Source organism: Toxotes jaculatrix, chromosome 9, assembly GCF_017976425.1.
Source record: "Toxotes jaculatrix isolate fToxJac2 chromosome 9, fToxJac2.pri, whole genome shotgun sequence".
Lineage (NCBI taxonomy): Eukaryota > Metazoa > Chordata > Actinopteri > Toxotidae > Toxotes > Toxotes jaculatrix.
The window spans coordinates 28,122,296-28,140,580 of NC_054402.1; the positions used below are offsets into that span (position 1 = coordinate 28,122,296).

General features: G+C 41.9%; 1 protein-coding gene across 2 annotated transcripts in view; it reads right to left on the bottom strand.

The window, feature by feature from the left end:
* Positions 1 to 1,807: 1,807 nt before the first annotated feature.
* brip1 (BRCA1 interacting helicase 1) overlaps positions 1,808 to 18,285 on the bottom strand; it is a 34,604-nt gene continuing 18,126 nt past the window's right edge. Inside the window, exons 15-20 of one of the 2 annotated variants that reach the window (XM_041047372.1) lie at positions 13,645 to 13,804; positions 13,285 to 13,406; positions 5,000 to 5,112; positions 4,822 to 4,904; positions 4,381 to 4,683; positions 1,808 to 3,101 (exon numbers count right to left, since the gene is read on the bottom strand). In XM_041047372.1, the coding sequence (XP_040903306.1) occupies positions 2,362 to 3,101; positions 4,381 to 4,683; positions 4,822 to 4,904; positions 5,000 to 5,112; positions 13,285 to 13,406; positions 13,645 to 13,804 (1,521 nt within the window). In that variant the 3' untranslated portion in view covers positions 1,808 to 2,361. Of the gene's footprint in view, positions 3,102 to 4,380; positions 4,684 to 4,821; positions 4,905 to 4,999; positions 5,113 to 13,284; positions 13,407 to 13,635; positions 13,805 to 18,285 lie in introns of both variants that reach the window. The other variant, XM_041047371.1, reaches the window with a different exon arrangement.

The window sequence follows — 18,285 nt, forward strand, 5'->3', positions numbered from 1 at the left end:
ACATCTAAACTTTTGATCAGTCACTTTATGCAGTTATTCAGAGTTGTGGCCGGTCCCAGTGCCAAACAGCACAAATCTGTGGGATTTCACGGAAATGTGGATGGAGCCCGTTTTTTTCCCGTTGTGTTTCCACTTTGTGATTTTAGCTAAACGTGGTGTATTTTTTTTGTTTGTTTATTTATTTATTTATTTAAGTTAAAAAAACAAAAATGTTTTCTTAGTGTAGCTTTAATGATTTGGGGTTGGGGGTCTGAATTAGTTTAATGGGAAAAAGCACAGCCATTCACAGCCATTACTGAGCCTTTCAGTAACATGGGCATCCCTTATTAAGTGCTTTTAACACACATTCGCCGGCCTCTCCACGCTCTGTGTTTTGATGATGTTAACGAGTAGTCATGCACGATTACATGTATAAGGGTCTTGGGGAGGCGGTTGATGAGCAAACAAAGGCTTTAAAGGAACACTTGTCTACTCTGCTCATCTGCGCAAATCACACACTGGTGAAGTTTTGCGCTGTAATGAGACAAATCACATCAGTGTAATCATGTTTAATCTCATTTTTCTGTCTGCCTTCAACTTGCCCTGGTTGATGATTCTGCATTTAGCATTGGCTTGATTAAATCACCTCAGCTCCTCACACTCAAACAATCAAATATGCCCATTAAACCTCTGATTACACATACGTACTGTACCGCAAACGCATAGGTCACAAATAATCACTGTTTTCCTACATGAAGAAAGTGGAAACGAAGAGGTTGAGCTGAATGTCAGTGAATTATAGAGGGATAACATCTAAGGACGGCGAACATGGGAACTATGATCGGAATTTAATGTGTTTATGTAGTCAAAATCAATTTTGACAGAATTATCTGGGGTTATTTAATAGATGAGCATATCTTTATCATATACTGTGTAAAGATATGCACTCAGTCACCAGGTCATTGATAAAACCAATGTACTCGAATACACTCAATCTTCATGAAGATATGTAAATATGTAAGATATGACATATGTAATGAGATGGAAGTTTTTTTTAAGACGTGTCCGGTCAACCTTATTTTAATTTGGAGGTTGTCGTTTGTGCTGCCTGTTGGATTATGTGGTGTCCTTTCTTCTTTAGACGATGTACAGTAAAATCCATGTTGTCCAGCTAATGAGATTATTATGAACTTTCTGAAAACCACATCTCTCTCTGTTTGTTGTTGTCTCTTAAAAATAAGAGCATCTATCTTCTCTCCCTCTCTTTTCACTCAGGGTCTCTTTGCTAGACTGTAGGCTAACCCATGACCTCTCTCTCTCTCCTGTTGGCGTTTCATTCCAGATGATGTGGATCTGGATCTTTGTCCTCCAGGCCCTCTGTCCAGGTCTTGTCCAGGACATTGTCCATACTGTAAATTTACTATCTTGTTCTTTTCTGTCCACATGATATCTTCTGCGTGTCTATCTGCATGCATCTCAACTTGAACACTAGACGGCATGTCTGTCTATCGTGGAAGAGGGATCCCTTCCTCTGTTGCTCCTTTCTGTATAATGAGTACTTTACTGTACTGTAAGTAGATTATTTTTCTCTATACTTCAGTCATTTTATTTTGGTGGAAGGTTTTGAATGTAGGACTTTTTTTGGGGACAGAGTATTTTCACTATGTGGTACTACTGTTTTTCTTTAAATTATTTTAACACTACTTGACATGATCACTTCAAGAAAAAAGATTATAAAAAAAAAAAAACATATCAGTGAAAGGCTTACATTTAACTTTATTGTAACTTAACAGAATTGACATGAATGATTGTGCTGAAAGTAAAACAAATGGGTATCCACGCAATAATTCCACATAATTAAAAAAAAAAAACTGGAATTAAAACAGAAAAATGAAAGCCCGTCTCGAGGTCACCTGCGCCTCACCCATAACCTGCAAACGTTACAACAGGGCTAAAACGATGCTACGCTTTTTCATGAAATCAGATGAAGACATACTTGATTTTGTGTTTTAATAATGTGTTGAAATGCAGATTAGTGTCGGTTAGTTGTGTGTTAACTAAGAACAGGCCTTAATGGCCTTAGTATGATGTTCAGCCACACTGCTTAAGAAGCTGATTTGAAACAGTAACTAGCTTAGCTGAAGCCTCATCCTTGTCTGTACACATGCTAATAGCGTGTGTCCCAGTGGCCTAAGGCAGGTATAACATACTTGGTTAAAGCGTGAACCAATGGCATGAACTGAAGGAGGCGTTTTACATTGCACAATCTTGTTTCAATAGAAATTTCCAATACACATCTCTGGCTGGAAAACATATCCCACCACATTATGTACTGAAAACATTATTTGCACTTTACTTTTGGATTACAGTCTGTCCAGGTTATTAGTTACCTGTTGGAGTGGAGGGAAGCTTCTGCCTGGTCCTGGACAGCCTGCTGAGCCTACTGCCTGTCTCCCTGCTCTGGTTATCCACCTGCTCTCCCTCCTCACCTTGCCTCTGTCCTCTGATTTCTTCTTTACGTCCCTGTGACAGCTCTGTGTCCACCTTACTGACTGAAATAGCACTCTGTCCATCACAGGCAGAGGCTCGCCCTTGCCCTTGGGCCGGCTCAGAGCTAAAAAGTTCCTCTGACAGCAGGTCAGAGCTCTCTGCCCCTAAAACCATCCTGGGAGGTGTCTCTGTCTCCGTCTCCTTCTGCGGGCTGCCTTCGACTCCCTCACCCTCGAAAAGTTCTGGAGTAAAGAAGACCGTCTGGTCCTCGTCCGTTTCATCTTCATCTACACTGTCTGCTGAAGGTGCTTCACCTTCACAGCTGGGAGGGTTTGGTGCTGCAGGTGTCTCCAGAGCCAGACTGTGGGGTTTCACTTTGATGTCACTGGAAGTGTCTGCAGCCCCAGCAGTCTTCTTTTGTGGAGAGGAGATCTGGTGGTTCTCCTTGTCCTCAGAATGATTAGGTGCTTCCTGGTGCTGGTTGGGATTACTGGGTGCTTTCTCTTTAAAGAGTGCCTTCTTGAAGCAGGTGCCGATGGGGCTGGAGGTGAAAATGTGGTATAGAGGCTGAGCGGTGCTTTTCTGGTGTGAGACTGGCTCTGCTGGGAAACTGTGCCCCTTCTTCAACCATTCTGCATCGAGGAAACAAACATTCACAGTTTTTAAGATTAAAAATCAGTTTACAGAGAACACTTTTTAACATGAAACCAGTACATACAGATAAAAACACCAGAGCAAATATGTATGCTGTAAAGTCTCACCATGACATGAGACTGGTATGCACAGTACCATGGTTGCCACGGCTATGTTATAAAGAAAGATATAAATGCGGGTTTACGCTCAATATAACCCAAACAAAGGTCAAGGGGATTTAATTAAAAGCAACAGTCCAACATCTGCTCATCAGCTCGCTCCAGCGCCACTCAGGCATGCAAAAGACCCTACAGTAATGAGGCAAGCCACTCAACTGATCCCATGGCCCCCACCCCCAATGTCCAGCCCCAACTATGAGGGAGGAGGGTGGGTGGGTGGGTGGGTGGGTGGGTGGATGGGTGGATGAGGGGTCTGCTCCTGCCCTTCTACCACCCTTATCCACCACACCGAATTCAACTGAGCAAACAGCTCAACCTCGCCATGACCCCCACAGACAATGGGTTGCTCACCAAGACAATGTGCAAACATGTCATCTCAGCATATTTCGTTGTGGTGATGTCACGCTCCTGCATCCCTGAGCACAAACAACATGACACGCACCTTTCTATCGCTGTCTTTTAAAAAAAGGAACGCTGCTTTAAATGTCATGATGCATAAACAGAGAGGGAAAGGAAACTAGAGCAGGTCCAAATCAGGGTACTTGAATTTTTTTTTGGGAGGGGGGGTTTGATGATGACACAGTCACAGTTGTTGCAGTCTGCGTTGCTGCAATGTGTAGACACATTTCTAGGGAGGTGCACATCAGGCTAGGGTGTGGGTGTCAGTTCTACACAGTAGTATAAACTGGTCTTAACTTGTTGGTCCATAATCTCCCATAGGTGTCCATCATGATGTCCTGATTCCTTCAGATTTGGCGCAGCCATTCGCTTGGACTCAGGGTATCAAGACCTCCCAAAATACATTTTAGGTTTTTCCTGTAATTTTTCAACCATCTGTGTGCGTGTGTGTGTGTGTTTATATTCACTTTTTCACCTTTTTGGCAGACTGACGATGAACAAACAACAATTTAAGCAAAAGGCTGCAACACAAAAAAAATGTGAAAAACTTTTTAAAATATTCTACAAAGATATGAGAATCCTTAGGGTTGAGACCAGTTTCAAAGAACCAAAATGTAAACCTGCTATGTTTCTAGGGCCTTGAGAGAAATTAACCTTGCAGCATCAAAACTCTTTTTTTCAACACTTCAATTTATCTCACCTGCTTTTTCATTTTGCTCAGTTTTCAACTGTGCACCAGACAAAAAGGTCGAGGGGCTTGTGTCCTGCTGGGGATCAGGGAGTTTGACACACGTCTGAGGTTGCAAGGCCTTGGGCAGAAGCCTTCCCTCTGCGGTTACTGGTAAGTGACTGTTTGGAGATGAGGCCGTAGAGCAGGGTGTCTGGTTGTCTGCAGGTGCCACCTCCATTTTCTGCTGCACCTGAGAGAACGCTACCAGAGACTGCATGGCATTACTGAAGGAATCATGGTGCTGGACGAGCTGGCGAACCCATTTAGACAGACCTGAGATTACACAGACACACACAAACACACATCAGGAGACAAACACCACCACAACTCTTATAATGGATAACTATTGCCATCTAGTGTTCAAGTTGAGACGCTGTGCAGCTGACAAGTCAAGCCAGAGAACTGGATTACCTGTGATGTATTTATTAGGATTATTTCTGTAACGGTCATCCACTAGGATTAGAGCACCCCAATCGTTCCTGTGGCGGATGCACCTGTAAAATGAAGGTGTGAAGGTTTAAGTGTAAAGAGTGAGAGCACAAAAGGAAATCCTCAGTAACAATGTAGAGGCTGTGGAGGACGGATTTACCTCCCCAGGGCCTGGTTCAGAGCTCTGAAGGCCTGAATCTCATACCAACGATGGCCCGGGAGAAGACCTCTGGACTTGCAGTGGTGGTCATTGTACTTCATCTTCAGCTCAACCTGAAATGAAAAGATTATTCAATAAGCTCTGGCACCTTTTGGAGCATATTTTGATGCACCAATGACAAACAACAATCCAAAGAAAAAGAAGTTTTACAGACATTTTACATGAGATTCATTCACAAATGTTTTGCCATTTTGGACACTGTTTATGTTCATCTAAGGGCTCTTAATTGCAAGAAATGTTATTATCAATTAATCTGATTATTTTCTCAATTAATCAATTACTCATTTAGTCTATCATCCTAAGATATAAAACGCACAACTGCAACCATTTCATGAAAGCGATCTGCGAGCAGTGTTTGCTCGCTGATTGCAAATAGTGGCAGTGGCACAAATTTTTACAAACAACTGGACTCTGGCGGCTCGTCACCCCCTTTTCTTGCTCTGTCCTGTAAACCACAAAAAAAGAGCAAAATGTGCAAAAAAAGTCTTAAAGAAGAGGAATCGCATTTTCAAAGAACTACCAAGCAGGTTAACTAACGTAATCCACCAAAAACCTGCTCTTAAAAACCACAGCCATAGCTGTGTGGCAACAGCTGGGAAGAACTGCGCACTGAGAACTGATTGGATTAATATGGAATATGAAGCGGCACACCAAGTGGGTGAGGGATCTAGGGCATACCAAATCCCAAACAAATACTACTCAGGGCCTGAAGTGGTAAGGTATTACCTGCCCTCACAGATAGATGTGTTCTGAAAGGGGAACAAAGGGGCTAAAGAGAGGCCATGACAGAGTAGAGTGGGGGAAAGAGGTGGGGGGGAGGCAGACAAGGTGGTCTATGCGACATGAAGCATCCCTGCACAAAAATGCCAGGAAAGCATCCATCCATTTGCATCTGTCATTGCTGATTTTAGCGCTAACCTTTCAGAATTGACAAGTGAAAAGTTCAGCTGGCGTCTGACGGGATGCCATGCAGGGCAGGCTGCTGAACGGGGCTCTAACTGCTTTTGACAGGTACCGTGTGTTCGCCCTGAGCCACCAAACACGGGGCTGTGGCAGGTACAGCCTGTTCCCTCACATGCGTCACGCAATGCCACTGTGGCCTGCCTGGATTTGTGTACATAAACAAACAAGCAGAGTCACAGGAAATCCTAAATGTCGCCCGCCAAAGTTGGACTATGACTAATCACACCTCCTGTAACAAGCCTGAAAACAACTGAGCAACACTTGCAAACTGTGGAAAACCTTAACACGGACCCTGGAACAGTTCTATAGTTCGTATAATGCAGGCTTGGACTTATCAGGAGATTTAAAATTGCAAGTTTTATCTAAAGAAAAAAAATACAATAGTAGTGCAGGCTGTCGGTGGGAGCCAACTCATGCAGCCATGTCACAGTTAAGTCTTGTAAATGCAGCTGGCTCCATGGTGAGATGTTTGCCAACGAATGAGACACCACAGCAGTTCAAGAATCCACTTCTAAACCCACAGCTCGAACAGAAAGGCCAGTAGCCTCGAGTCGGCGGTGTCATCTGAATGCAATCACAGTCCATTTCAGCGTTTGAGCCATCACATCCCCGGCCTGTACCATGTCACCGTCCAATCTAACATGACAGGTTGCATATGTGAAAAAGCCAATTCTGGCTGCTAGCAAATCTCGCAAATGTGCAAGAAACCACAAGCTAGAAGGGATTAGTTAAAATGTCAAGAGATCACTCGCTTGCTTTGGCCTTGTCCTCCACAGCTACCTGTTCATCCCTAAAAACATATATTTGACCAGTAGGCATGATTCGCAGCTGAGCGCATCTGTTTGAGCTACATTTTACGCAGGCTGTGTAGATGTGTGCATCAGTGTCAGTGTGCACGCCCCTGGCACTCCGGGACATCTTGTGTCTGTCACTGAGATTGCTGAGCGCCTCATCTGCCACATGGGGCCGAGGTGACAGCTGAGTGCCTCTTCTTCAAGTCAGTGTCCATGTCATTGTGTGTGTGTGTGTACATGACTTTCTATGGCTGCGCGGACAAAGTTTGGTTTGAAACCATTGTTGTGACGACATTTTGGTCGGCGCTCACAACCTCAGAGTTCAGTTTGAGGGTTAAGACTTGGGTTTAGGTTTCAGGTTAGAATTAGTTTTAGGTTAGGGTAAGGGACTAGGGAATGCAGTATGTCAACGAGTGTCCTCACAGCTAATTTGACAAGTGTGTATGTGTGTGTATACGCACTCACAAGGGTATCAGGGTATCACAATCCTTTCCAACATGCTCATAGAATAGCTCACACAAGGGCAACACATAGAATCATACCTATTCTTTTATAGTAACCATCTTAAATAAAACATCAGTGAATTGTAAAGTTCTCAATGGTAATGAATAAAACACTGTATCAAACAGAGCTACAGAAAATGTTTCTCAATATCTTGGTCCTCTGTGCGTCTCATGTGTGTGCTCTGGCCCTGACTTGTCTCAGTCTGATGGGTACTTTGATTCAGACTTGTTTAGGCCTCAGCCAGTGGTCTCACCTACAGCCCTCCTTGTCCAAGTCCAGTGTGCTCCACATACAAAGCATCTAAGATAAATATATACTCACTGCTTTTTTAAGAACATCACATTAATACTGGGTAGTTCCTCCCTTTGCTCTCAAACAGCCTCAGTTCCTCATGTCATTGATTCAACAAGATGTTGGAAACCTTCCTCTGAGCTTCTGCTCCATGTTGACGTAATTCATCACATCATTCAAGCTGCCAATCTCCTGTTCTACCACATCCCAAAGGCGTTCTACTGGATTCAGATCTGGAGACTGGGGAGGCCTCTGAAGTTCACTGAACTCACTGTCATGTTCATGAAACCAGTTAGAGACGACTTTAGCTTTGTGACATGGAGCATTACCCTGCTGGAAGTATCCATTAGAAGATGGTAAACTGTGTGTTGACACAAGGTAAGTTGAGTCCATGGATTCATGCTGCTGATGCCAAACTCTGACCCTACCATCTGCAGCCTCAGATCTCTGTTCTTGGCTGACAGGATTGGAACCTGATGTGGTCTCTACTGTTGTAGACCATCCACCTCAAGGTTGGACACGTTGTTCATCCTGAGAAGCTTTTCTTCTCAGCACAGTTGTACAGAGAGGTTATCTGAGTTAGCATAGCGTTTCTGTCAGCTCCAATCAGTCTGACCTCTGACCTCTGTCATCAACAAGGTGTTTCTGTCCTCAGAGCTGCTGCTGCCATCCCATATTTATTTATTTATTTGTGTATGTTTATTTTTTACCGCAGCTATTTTCTTAGTTTAGTCTCTTAGTTATTCTACTGTTGGAATAGTGTTTGTTTAATCCTGTTCTGGCCATATTGGTCTCTTACTTATATTTTACTTTTACTTACTGTACTGTACCCCTGCTGTTGCTAAATGCAATTTCCCCACTGAGGGACTAATAAAGGATTTTCTTATCTTATGTTCACTGGATGCTTTTTGGTTCTGGCTCCATTCTGAGTTAAACTCTAGAGACTGTTGATTGTGAAAATCCCAGGAGGTCAACAGTGTTTCAAACACTCAAACCAAAAATCAATCAAAATGAGATCACTTTTTTTTTTTTTTTCATTCTTACGTTTGATATGAACATTAACTGAAGCACCTGACCTGTATCTGCAGGATTTTATGCATTACACTGCTGGAACATGATTGGCTGATTAAATAACTGCACAAATAAGGAGCTGTACAGCTGTTTCTAATAAAGAACTAAGAGAGCGTAGTTTTATTTATATAAGTATAATCATGTCACCACAAACAACAACCTCAAACTAAGGTAACCACAAACAACAACTCAACTCAAACTTAGGTAACGTAACAATAAAATAAATTTAACAGTATACAGCCATAGTAATGAACTGCCTGAAAATGTCTACCGTTTCATGAAGGGTAAATAAGGGGCTGAACACGCATCAGCAAAGAAGACTGTTGACCAAGCTGTTTTCCTAAAGCTGGCCTGTGGTGCTGACAAGGACAGTACAAGTGGTGATCATCTATTATATAGCATTCCTTCAGTGGCTGATGATAAAGCCATGTGTACAGTGTCCTGAGCGTGCCTGGAGCATCTATCACCCCCCTCTTCTTGATGATTTCCATGAACTCTTCAGCATTCCTCCAAAATCCTTTTTTACGTGCTCGCAGACCTTAGAATTAAAACGCTCTTGTGGTTGTCTTTAATAAAAGACAGCAGCAAGAGGTTGGCTAAGCCCTTCATTAAACTAAGAGAGATGCCTTATCAGTTGTAAGTGTCTTTTTATTGCTTGTTAAAGCCACTTATCGTTTGACTCACTCACGCAGGGCATGACTGTTCACTGTAAAACATGCCATTGGAAAAACTCGACATAAATGTAATACCACCTTTGGCACGGCTTTCACTGCAGAGGACTTTTCAAGTTCAAACTTTGATCTTTGTCACAATAACACAACAGGCCAGTAAAATGCCATGCCTTGTGCTTAGGCTGTAGCGTTTAAGAGTTATGCCTGTCTGGGAATGCAGGCCATGCAGCTATCTAGAGCGCTGGAGTAGCTTAAATTAAGAGAAGCTGGGTTTACACCTCTTTTCCTCGCAATGGGGTGCTGCCATGTGAGTGTGGCACACAATGAATAATAGGTCTGGGTCCATGCGTGCTATTAAAAGAATGTGAAGATGTTAGCACGAGTGCATGGAAATGAAAATGTAAGAACATGTCGTTCATTAGTGTGTGTGTGCCTGTGTGCACGAAGGGAACAACTTTCAGCATGAGACATATGGTGTAAATATGATAAGGTGATAATACAAAGCATTAATGCAGCTGAAAATGTGTTTAAAGAGATATAAACCTTTACACGTTACCCTGTTAAAATACGAAGCAGCAAAGCTACTGGTGTTTAAAATAAAGTTTCCTGTTATATATTATAACGCCTGAAATGTAGCGAAAGTCAGACATGTTTACACTTTCGTGAAATATGACATTAACCTACAGCGAGAAGGGCAGATGTGCAAATTTCAGCAAAGATCACATATTCAGTTTGTAAGATAGTTGTTTACAAGACGAGACAAGATGCATCACGATCTGTTTGATTCAGCTCAGCGTGAGACAACTTCCAACTGAATCACCGTGTCTGATCGCAGTACAAGGTGAGGGCAGGGAAGAAAAGCAGCGAACGTCTCCATCAGTCACAATCAAGATGGGGTGGAGTGAGGTAAAACTCACTGGTTAAGCAGAGGAGCACAATGGGTACATACACCCATCACCCAAACCCAGGTTTTGAGGTTGTTTGGAAGAATGTTAGCACAGGTCACCACAGAAAAGTCTTCTTCCATTGAAGCTGACCATCATGTGACTATCCAGTAGTGAATACACCATTCCATGTGCCAGTGCTTAAGAGTGCCTGTGTGTTGGGTGTGTGTGTGTGTGTGTGTGTGTCCTTGAAGAGCCTATTATCTCTGACAGAGTGCTGCAGCAGCATCTGCGCTAGTTTAGCATGCTACAAGAGCTTGCTGCATGGCTTTGACAGTCATTAGTATCAGTGTCCCCACTCTCTCAGCGGTGTAATGGGGTTAGCTCAAAGAACTTTACATCCCCCCCAGGGCTTCTCTGGGGTCGACGCTGCCTCTGCCACTGAAAGAGAAGATAAGAGGAGGAAGACGACCGGAGAGCAAAAGAACGAGGAACGAGAAGAGCTAAGGATTAAGATGCGGACAAAAGAGGAAGAAAAAAAAGGAAAATTTTAAAAATGGAGTCTCAGATGTTACAAGCCTGGTATGAAAAATCCAATACAACAGTACTAAATACTTGATACCTTTGGGAGGTCTTAACGTCCACTAAAAGCCATATTCAAATTAAACCTGGTCACATAGACAGTAATTTACAGTGTAATTTGATGTATGCTTCAGGTACTAATGAAATACTTAGCAGTACTTAAATGTAAGTGTTGCAGGGAAAAGAAACAAGACTAGGGTGAACAAAGGAGAGGGAAGATAAAATAAATGAAACATTAAACATTAGCTATGTTTGATCCACCTACATCTGTATGGCATTATTATTATTACATTAGCTTATTGTAATGTAGTTCTTCCTCCGCAGATCACTCCAGTCCATATTCCATATCATTCAATGAAATGAAAGACATAATAAAACGCTGTAGTGTGGGTGCAAATGGGTTCTCCTCCTTTTTATACTGTATTTTCTCCTACACACCACATATGATGTTTGTTAATGAGTGAAAGTGCAAAACTAACTAAGCAGTCTGCAAACTAATTAAAACTGTAGTAGTAGAAACAGTATTTCATTAAAGATTGTGTTCCATAATTTCTATAAAAAAATGTAATGTAATTTGGTGGTTATTTTGTCAGTAGTTGAGATGAAAAGAAATCAGGAAATTCAGGGTCAGTATCAGAGAGGCCTGTTCTGAGGTTATACATGAGACCCCATGTTAAGTCGTTATAGACTCCAATGGGGCAGATTTGCCTTAGAGTCTGGGTTTGACGCCTATTTTCCCCAAAAATCAACTTAACGATTCTGATGGGATTTTGAAAGTTAAAGTGTCAGCCATCACCACCATCAACCTCACCCACATGATCCTATCACAGTCATAGCTATGACAAGATGTGGCGGGAGACTGTCTCTGAGGAGCAGAGCATGTGTAGGAAATAAACAAAGGAATTTTGCACTCTACCCTGAGACCAAGTCTTTAAAAATGGTCACAAATATGTAGTTTCTTCTTTTGAAAACTCTCAGTTATTCCCTAAAACAGCTGGGCATGTTAGTTTTAGCAAAAATAGTAGCAAATAATATCTGCATATGTGCAAATAATATGTAATTTATTTCATTTACACCTCGATAAAATGCCCTAACGTTCATTGTCTTTGGCCTCCTGTTGCCACCTACACGGATTTTGTTAGACAGACACAGCTGTTAAGTGGGCTGTGCATGGATTTTGCTGGTTGGGGTGAAACATCAATAACTGTTCCTGGTGTACAACAACAATAGATTAGGAGTTTAAATATTTTACTGGTTACTGGGTATTAGTGAAGAGTTTCAGTTTTTCATGGCAGTGTAAATCCTTGCAGCTGTTGTCACACAAAATTATTTTAAGTATTGAGAACTGTCTGTCGCGGTCAAATCATACAAGGTAAGAACTCCAACATGACCTTCTTTGCAGCATGTTTTAGACCATCGGCCTGTACCTAAACAGCGGTGCTCACACAAAATAGAAAATTAAAAAAATATATATCTGATTTAAAAAAAAAAAAAAAAAAAAAAAAAAAAAAAAAAAAAAGCAATGCCCTGAAAGCTGACAGAGGTGAAACTGACAGCTTTGGCTATACTGACTCTGACAGAACAGGTTAGTGAAAGCTTCATCGTGCTCTGACAGGAGGATGTGGAGGAGTAAAGGGGAAGAGAGGTGGGAGGTAGGAGGCGGACGTGGGGGGGGGTGGGGCTCAAACTTAAAGGTCAACTTTATCTGCTAAGGACGGAGCAGACACAGCAACATCGCTCTGGGATTTTTTTTCACGGATCACCAAAAAGGGATGCTCTTATTTGGTGTGGGTTTGTCTTTGTGCATGTCTGTGTCTGCAAGTTATATTATTTGTCTTCATGGTATCCAAAATGTTGGATCTTTGATCAAAATCAGTGAAGTAATGGAAGTCTTACAGCCACAGGACCTACAGCTTCACCAAAGTGGCAATAGTCATTTATTTACTAACAGGGATTTACTGAGATTTATTTACCAACCTCTGCTGATGCATTTGTATAAGTATTGTTATAGATTAAATGTTCTTTGACCAAGGTAAACAGAGATGGAAGTAATGGTGAGCCTTTAGATCGCCTGGTTAAGATACTTAACATAGCTGGTCCACACCACACTGGTAACTACAGCAATTAATCTAGTGTGTAACAATTGGTTGTTGCTTTATATCTGTATAGCTGTAGGAGTGCTGTAAATAGGGCTTATACAACAAACTGCAATTTGCACCATGCGAAACTTGCCTCCTGACCACTTGACCTTTTGACCTGACTTTTTAGGGGAAAAATGTCCAAAAATGGCAGTTTAAGGTCATTTCCATGAAATAATGAATAATAGCCCGTTAAATTATGTAAACAGTAATCTTCTTCTTCTGCTACATCATATTTTTTCCTCGCTGTCAAGAAGTAAATGTTCCATGTTTCCGGGTGCTGTGAACTTAACCAGTTAAATACTTGACCGTTTGCATTCAACTTACCTGGAGGTCTTTGATGTTTGGGAAGGGAATTCCAATGGTGACCACTGCCCTGGCATTATCATCTGTGAAGTCTAGTCCTTCACTCACTTTACCCCTACACACAGCAATCAGCAGTGCACCATCTATAAAGAAGAAATCACAACAGAGTAAATGATAAGTAATACACATACATACAGAAGAGGTTGGTGCAGTTGTCCAAGGGAAGCACCACTTACTTTTCTCGTTAAAAATCTATTCAGAGTTAGACTCGTGTGAGCACTAGATCCATAATTAATATATTTCAGCACAAAGCTATTTCAGTGATACTTCAAAACCAGCAGACAACCAAAAAGTCAGTGTAATAGTGTTTACCAGTCTGACCTCTTTCCTCACAGTATTTGATGGCATCGTAGTAGGTCTGAAGCAGCTCGTCAAAATCCCCCTTGCCGCCACCGCGGGGCTCCGTGATCACAGTTTTCTGTTGTTCTAGCTTCTCCCAGAGACCGGTGTTGGTCCATCGATCACGCAGCTTGTCCAGCATCTGAGCAAATTACAAGAGGTCAGAGACACCTCCACAGAAAGCAAGAACTGAAGGTGGCTGCAGTGATGGTCTGGAAGGTCATTTGCAGGGAAGATGCAAAGTGTTTGGTGATGTCTATGGGTCGAAGACTTCAGGCAGTCATTGCCTGCAAAGAATTGGCACAAAATCTCCAATATTCTGATTTTGTTTGCCTACAAATGTGTATCCATCCAATTACTTTTGAACCCCTAAAAAAAAGTCTTTTCTTTACTTGCACTTAGAAAGCTGATGCGTTTAAACCCCATCTGTAATAAAATCACTGTTGCTGTGCTATTGTTAGGACAAAAAGTCAGCAGCTCTCAGGGGAGGCACATTGATCTAAAAGCCCACATTCTAACATGGCCCCACTCATGTCTGTGCTGTGCAGATTATATCCTTGAATAAGCATGGCCTCGAAATCAAAGAGCAGCTTCACTGGCTTGGAAATGTGTTAGAAGGGTCAAGTAGAAGTTCTTCTTGTAGTCAACAGAAAACTTCTCGACAGGCTAATGGTGTCAAGCTGTAAAGTCTGAGCCAGATGTAAATGGGGCTACAAGATGGGAGGAAGGTAGAGAGTATTCACTGATATCTTGTCCCCAACAGTAAAGCTATTCTGTCTACCTGCATGAACACCCAACTCAAGTGTTCCTCAAAACGCTGCTCAAAGCTATACAGAAATTTATCCTGCAGGGTTATGTACTGTACAGAGGAAAACAACAAAGTTCAGACAGTGAGAGAGCAGTAAGAGAGCGATGATAGTTTATTGCATGCCAGTGTGGTTGCATCATAGTGGTAATATGAAGCATGGGAAAGATTTAATCAGGTTGGTGCCTACTAAAGCAAGAGAGGCCAGGACGTTTGCATCAATAAAACATAGCGCGTTCACTAAATATGCAGTGTTACATCGACAAGGACACCACCACCACCCCACCCCTTTACGTGCGTCTTCAAATGCAGCAAACTGTTTGTCCTGCAACTGCTTTCCAGTGCAATCTTGAGCAGGAGATGAATAATTCATGTTATGTACTTAAGGCAGATCTACCACTAAACAAAACAGCCATTATCTGCCAGGCTGCACTTGGAAAGGAGCTGATTCCACAAGGAGAAGAACACAGAGGAAAAAAAATGCTCTCACTGATAAAACTGAGGCAACAGGGTCAGTAAAGACAGAATCATGGTTTGTGTCTTGCGGCCGACATAATTTTATCTGAAGAATCTTATTTGACAGTACTAGAAGCATCGTGTTATTAACGTGGTCATTGGCAGAAAAGGATATTACATGTATTTTTCTCATTGAATAACAGCATATAATTTTTGAAACTAAGGTCATTTCCAGTGAGGACCAAACAAGTATGACAAATGCAGTCATAAAGGAAAATCTCAATTGGGATTATTATAGACCGGGGGGTATTTGTGAAATTTATGCTAATGCCAGAGGTCCGATTATCATTCTCCAGCCATGCATAATGACTAACAGCTAATTCAAAAGACCAAGGGTCTGACCATGTACACTGTAAACATGATATCCACTCTAGATGTCAATATCTACTGTCAATTATCTGCAGGGGATGCAGGCAAAATTCCTGCAGCAAGAGGAGCTAGAGAACTTGCAAATAGGGGAATCTGCAAGACATTCCCAGTTCATCCTTACTGCATGTTTGGGTTTATTTGATCCAAGTCACCACCATATGGTGATCAAATGCAAGCTACGCCTCTCTCTCTCCACCCAAGAGTCCAAGACATACAGTGCAGATCTGATGATACAACTAATTCAAAGTTCTTTGGCTTAACATGCTTTGGGACCAACAAAGTGGATATTCATTATGGACAGTCCATGAGTGGCACAGATGTACAACAGCAAAGCATCACTTGGGTTCCGATCAGGCAGGCCCTTACTTCTCATCACATTAGGTTTCTTTGCCAAGATCTACATGAATGCAGAGTACTCAGGGGGCCACCTCCAGTATCACATCCAGGGACCCCAGGTAGGCGAGATACTCTAAACTGTCAATGCCAACACTTTGCTGATCTAAAACCAAGAACTGCTTATGTCAGGGGTTGGGGGCAGGATTATCATGACCACTAGACCAAAAATATCTTTATTTTTTAAACAGAGCTAGTGTAGCATCTGGTCTGCCTCATCCAAAGAAGGAGAGGGAAAAAACAGAGCTTCATTATGGATGTGAAATCAAAGGAAATCATGTGTAAAGAAACAATGTAGTCTGCTATTACTGTGGCTGTGTTTGACGCTAGCATCGCTACTAAAGCTGAGTCTCTCGCTGCTGCAGTCAACTCAACACAAAGTTCGACTGAAGTAGTACATACAATTAATCCCTGTCACTCTCTGTCAGAAGGCTATGACTTGATTCTAGAAACACCGGTCTATCTGTTTTAAATCAAAATTTTAGGCTCAAAGGGGTTAAAACAGTGCACAGTGTAAAGAATCAGTGTTGTGTGAAGGGACAAAGTATTAGATACACTGTCAACAATCCAATACAGGAAGACAAAGTGTATACGCTAAACATAATAAGTATTTACATCGAGTTTAATATTAATTTTGTCAGTTAGTGATTTGCACTACATTACAGGTGTTATTTTATTGCCCCCGTCAGCACTGACCATGTCCAACAAATGAAACTGCATGAATGTAGGTGTGTGAAGCAGAGCATTTCACCATGCAGTCACATGGATCTAGCACCTTCAGAAAAGACTTTCAACCATACGAGTGTTAAGACACTCAACAAAGAAATTACAGACACAAAAAATTTACAGACACCAGCACCTTCGTGAATAATTTACGGACAACATCTGATAGGGACCTGGTGTTTAGCTGGCAGACCGGGCTGCACTATAACATGTCAATCTACTGGCTCAACTACACACCTCTTTGCATAATTTCAAGAGCATACACCAAAGACGTATGAAAATAGCAAAAACGTGTCATTTATTTATGAATGTAGAAGGTTTTTTTTTTTTTAAAATTACACCTTTTATTTTATAGGAAAACTGTATCATAGCACAGTTACCTTCACTTGTCTGAGATGAATACGACACTAAGACTTTTCTTTTAGCTTCACAGAACTTCAGTGTCTCTCTGAATCATAGGACATAGGTCTTCTCATCTTCAAAAGAAAGTTGTCAGTGAAAAGTGAATTTATTTATTGCCCTTCACTCTTAGACTTTAATAAGACGTCTTACAGAAGCTTAGCTACAAGGCAACACAAAAGGCAACGAGCAGTATTTAGCACATAAGAGGGCACAACAAAGTGTGAATAATTTATTGTCCTTTCTAGGCATGGTACGTGCAATGCTAAGCCTCTGCTGGTGACATGGTAAAGTGGGCCAGATCCTTCTGCCAATTGGGACAGGGTGGTGAAACAACCAGATAGAAGCAGTGAACTGTAGTCTTTCTCGCACTTTTACACCTCCCCTCTCCCCCCAGTTACTATCTGCCCATCTTTCACCTCCTCTGCATCCGGCCTCTCTATCTCCTTCCTTGTGTCCCCGGTGTCAGTGAGCTGTGTGGCGACACATTGCAGCTCCTCTAGTGCCTGCTGAATTATGGAAGGGGTTTGGAGGCGACGGCATTAATGAAACATGCAGCCAGGAGCCACATTTCGCAGTGGCGAGGGGAGACGTGTTGTTGCGGCGTAAATTATTCAGTCCCAAAATATCACAGCGACCATCACGCCAAGACCGGTGGCAAGAAGCCACCTGCCACCTCTGGCCTGCCACTCTTCGCCACGTCTTCTGCTCTGCGTATCCCCGGCCATACTGGTGATGACAACGGAACGCTGCAAAAACACTTCCTGCTTCCCAGAGAGGAAGACGGACACTGATATGACTTTATTTACTTTACTTTAAAAATGTTCTGAGGTGTCTCTCACCTATTCATTTAATATAAATAGTCAATTGTGTAGCTGTGATAAGTGTCAGATAAATTGGTAAAAATACGGAGTGTTAATGTTAGTGTAGTATATTGTAAAGAGTACGGTCTAGACCTGCTCTATGTAAAAAATGCCCCATGATAACGTCTGTTATTATCTGGTGCTATATAAATAAAATTTACTTGTCTATCGGCCACATGATTTAACAAAGTCATGTTTTTATAAAACAAAAACTGGTGGTTAATGTGTTTTAACAAAGAAAACATTTGTAATAACTTCCCTGGCAATATTCTATATTTTTCTTATTGCCAAAAAATCCAGTAAAAAGAACAAAAACAACCATGTGTTAGTCTGTCAAGATACAACACACTGAAAAATGTGCTCGACCAGAGAGCACTGAAAATGTGAGCCTGTCCAAAAAGCCCCTCCGCAGTCAAACAGCAGTAACCCCCAAGTTTCCACTGTAAAAACCCATATAAAACATCACCTCGGCTCTAGCAGAAATCAGAAGGGAATAGGCCACACAATCTAATATGCTCCCAGACACAGACAGAAGCAGTCTCACTTTGAGATAAC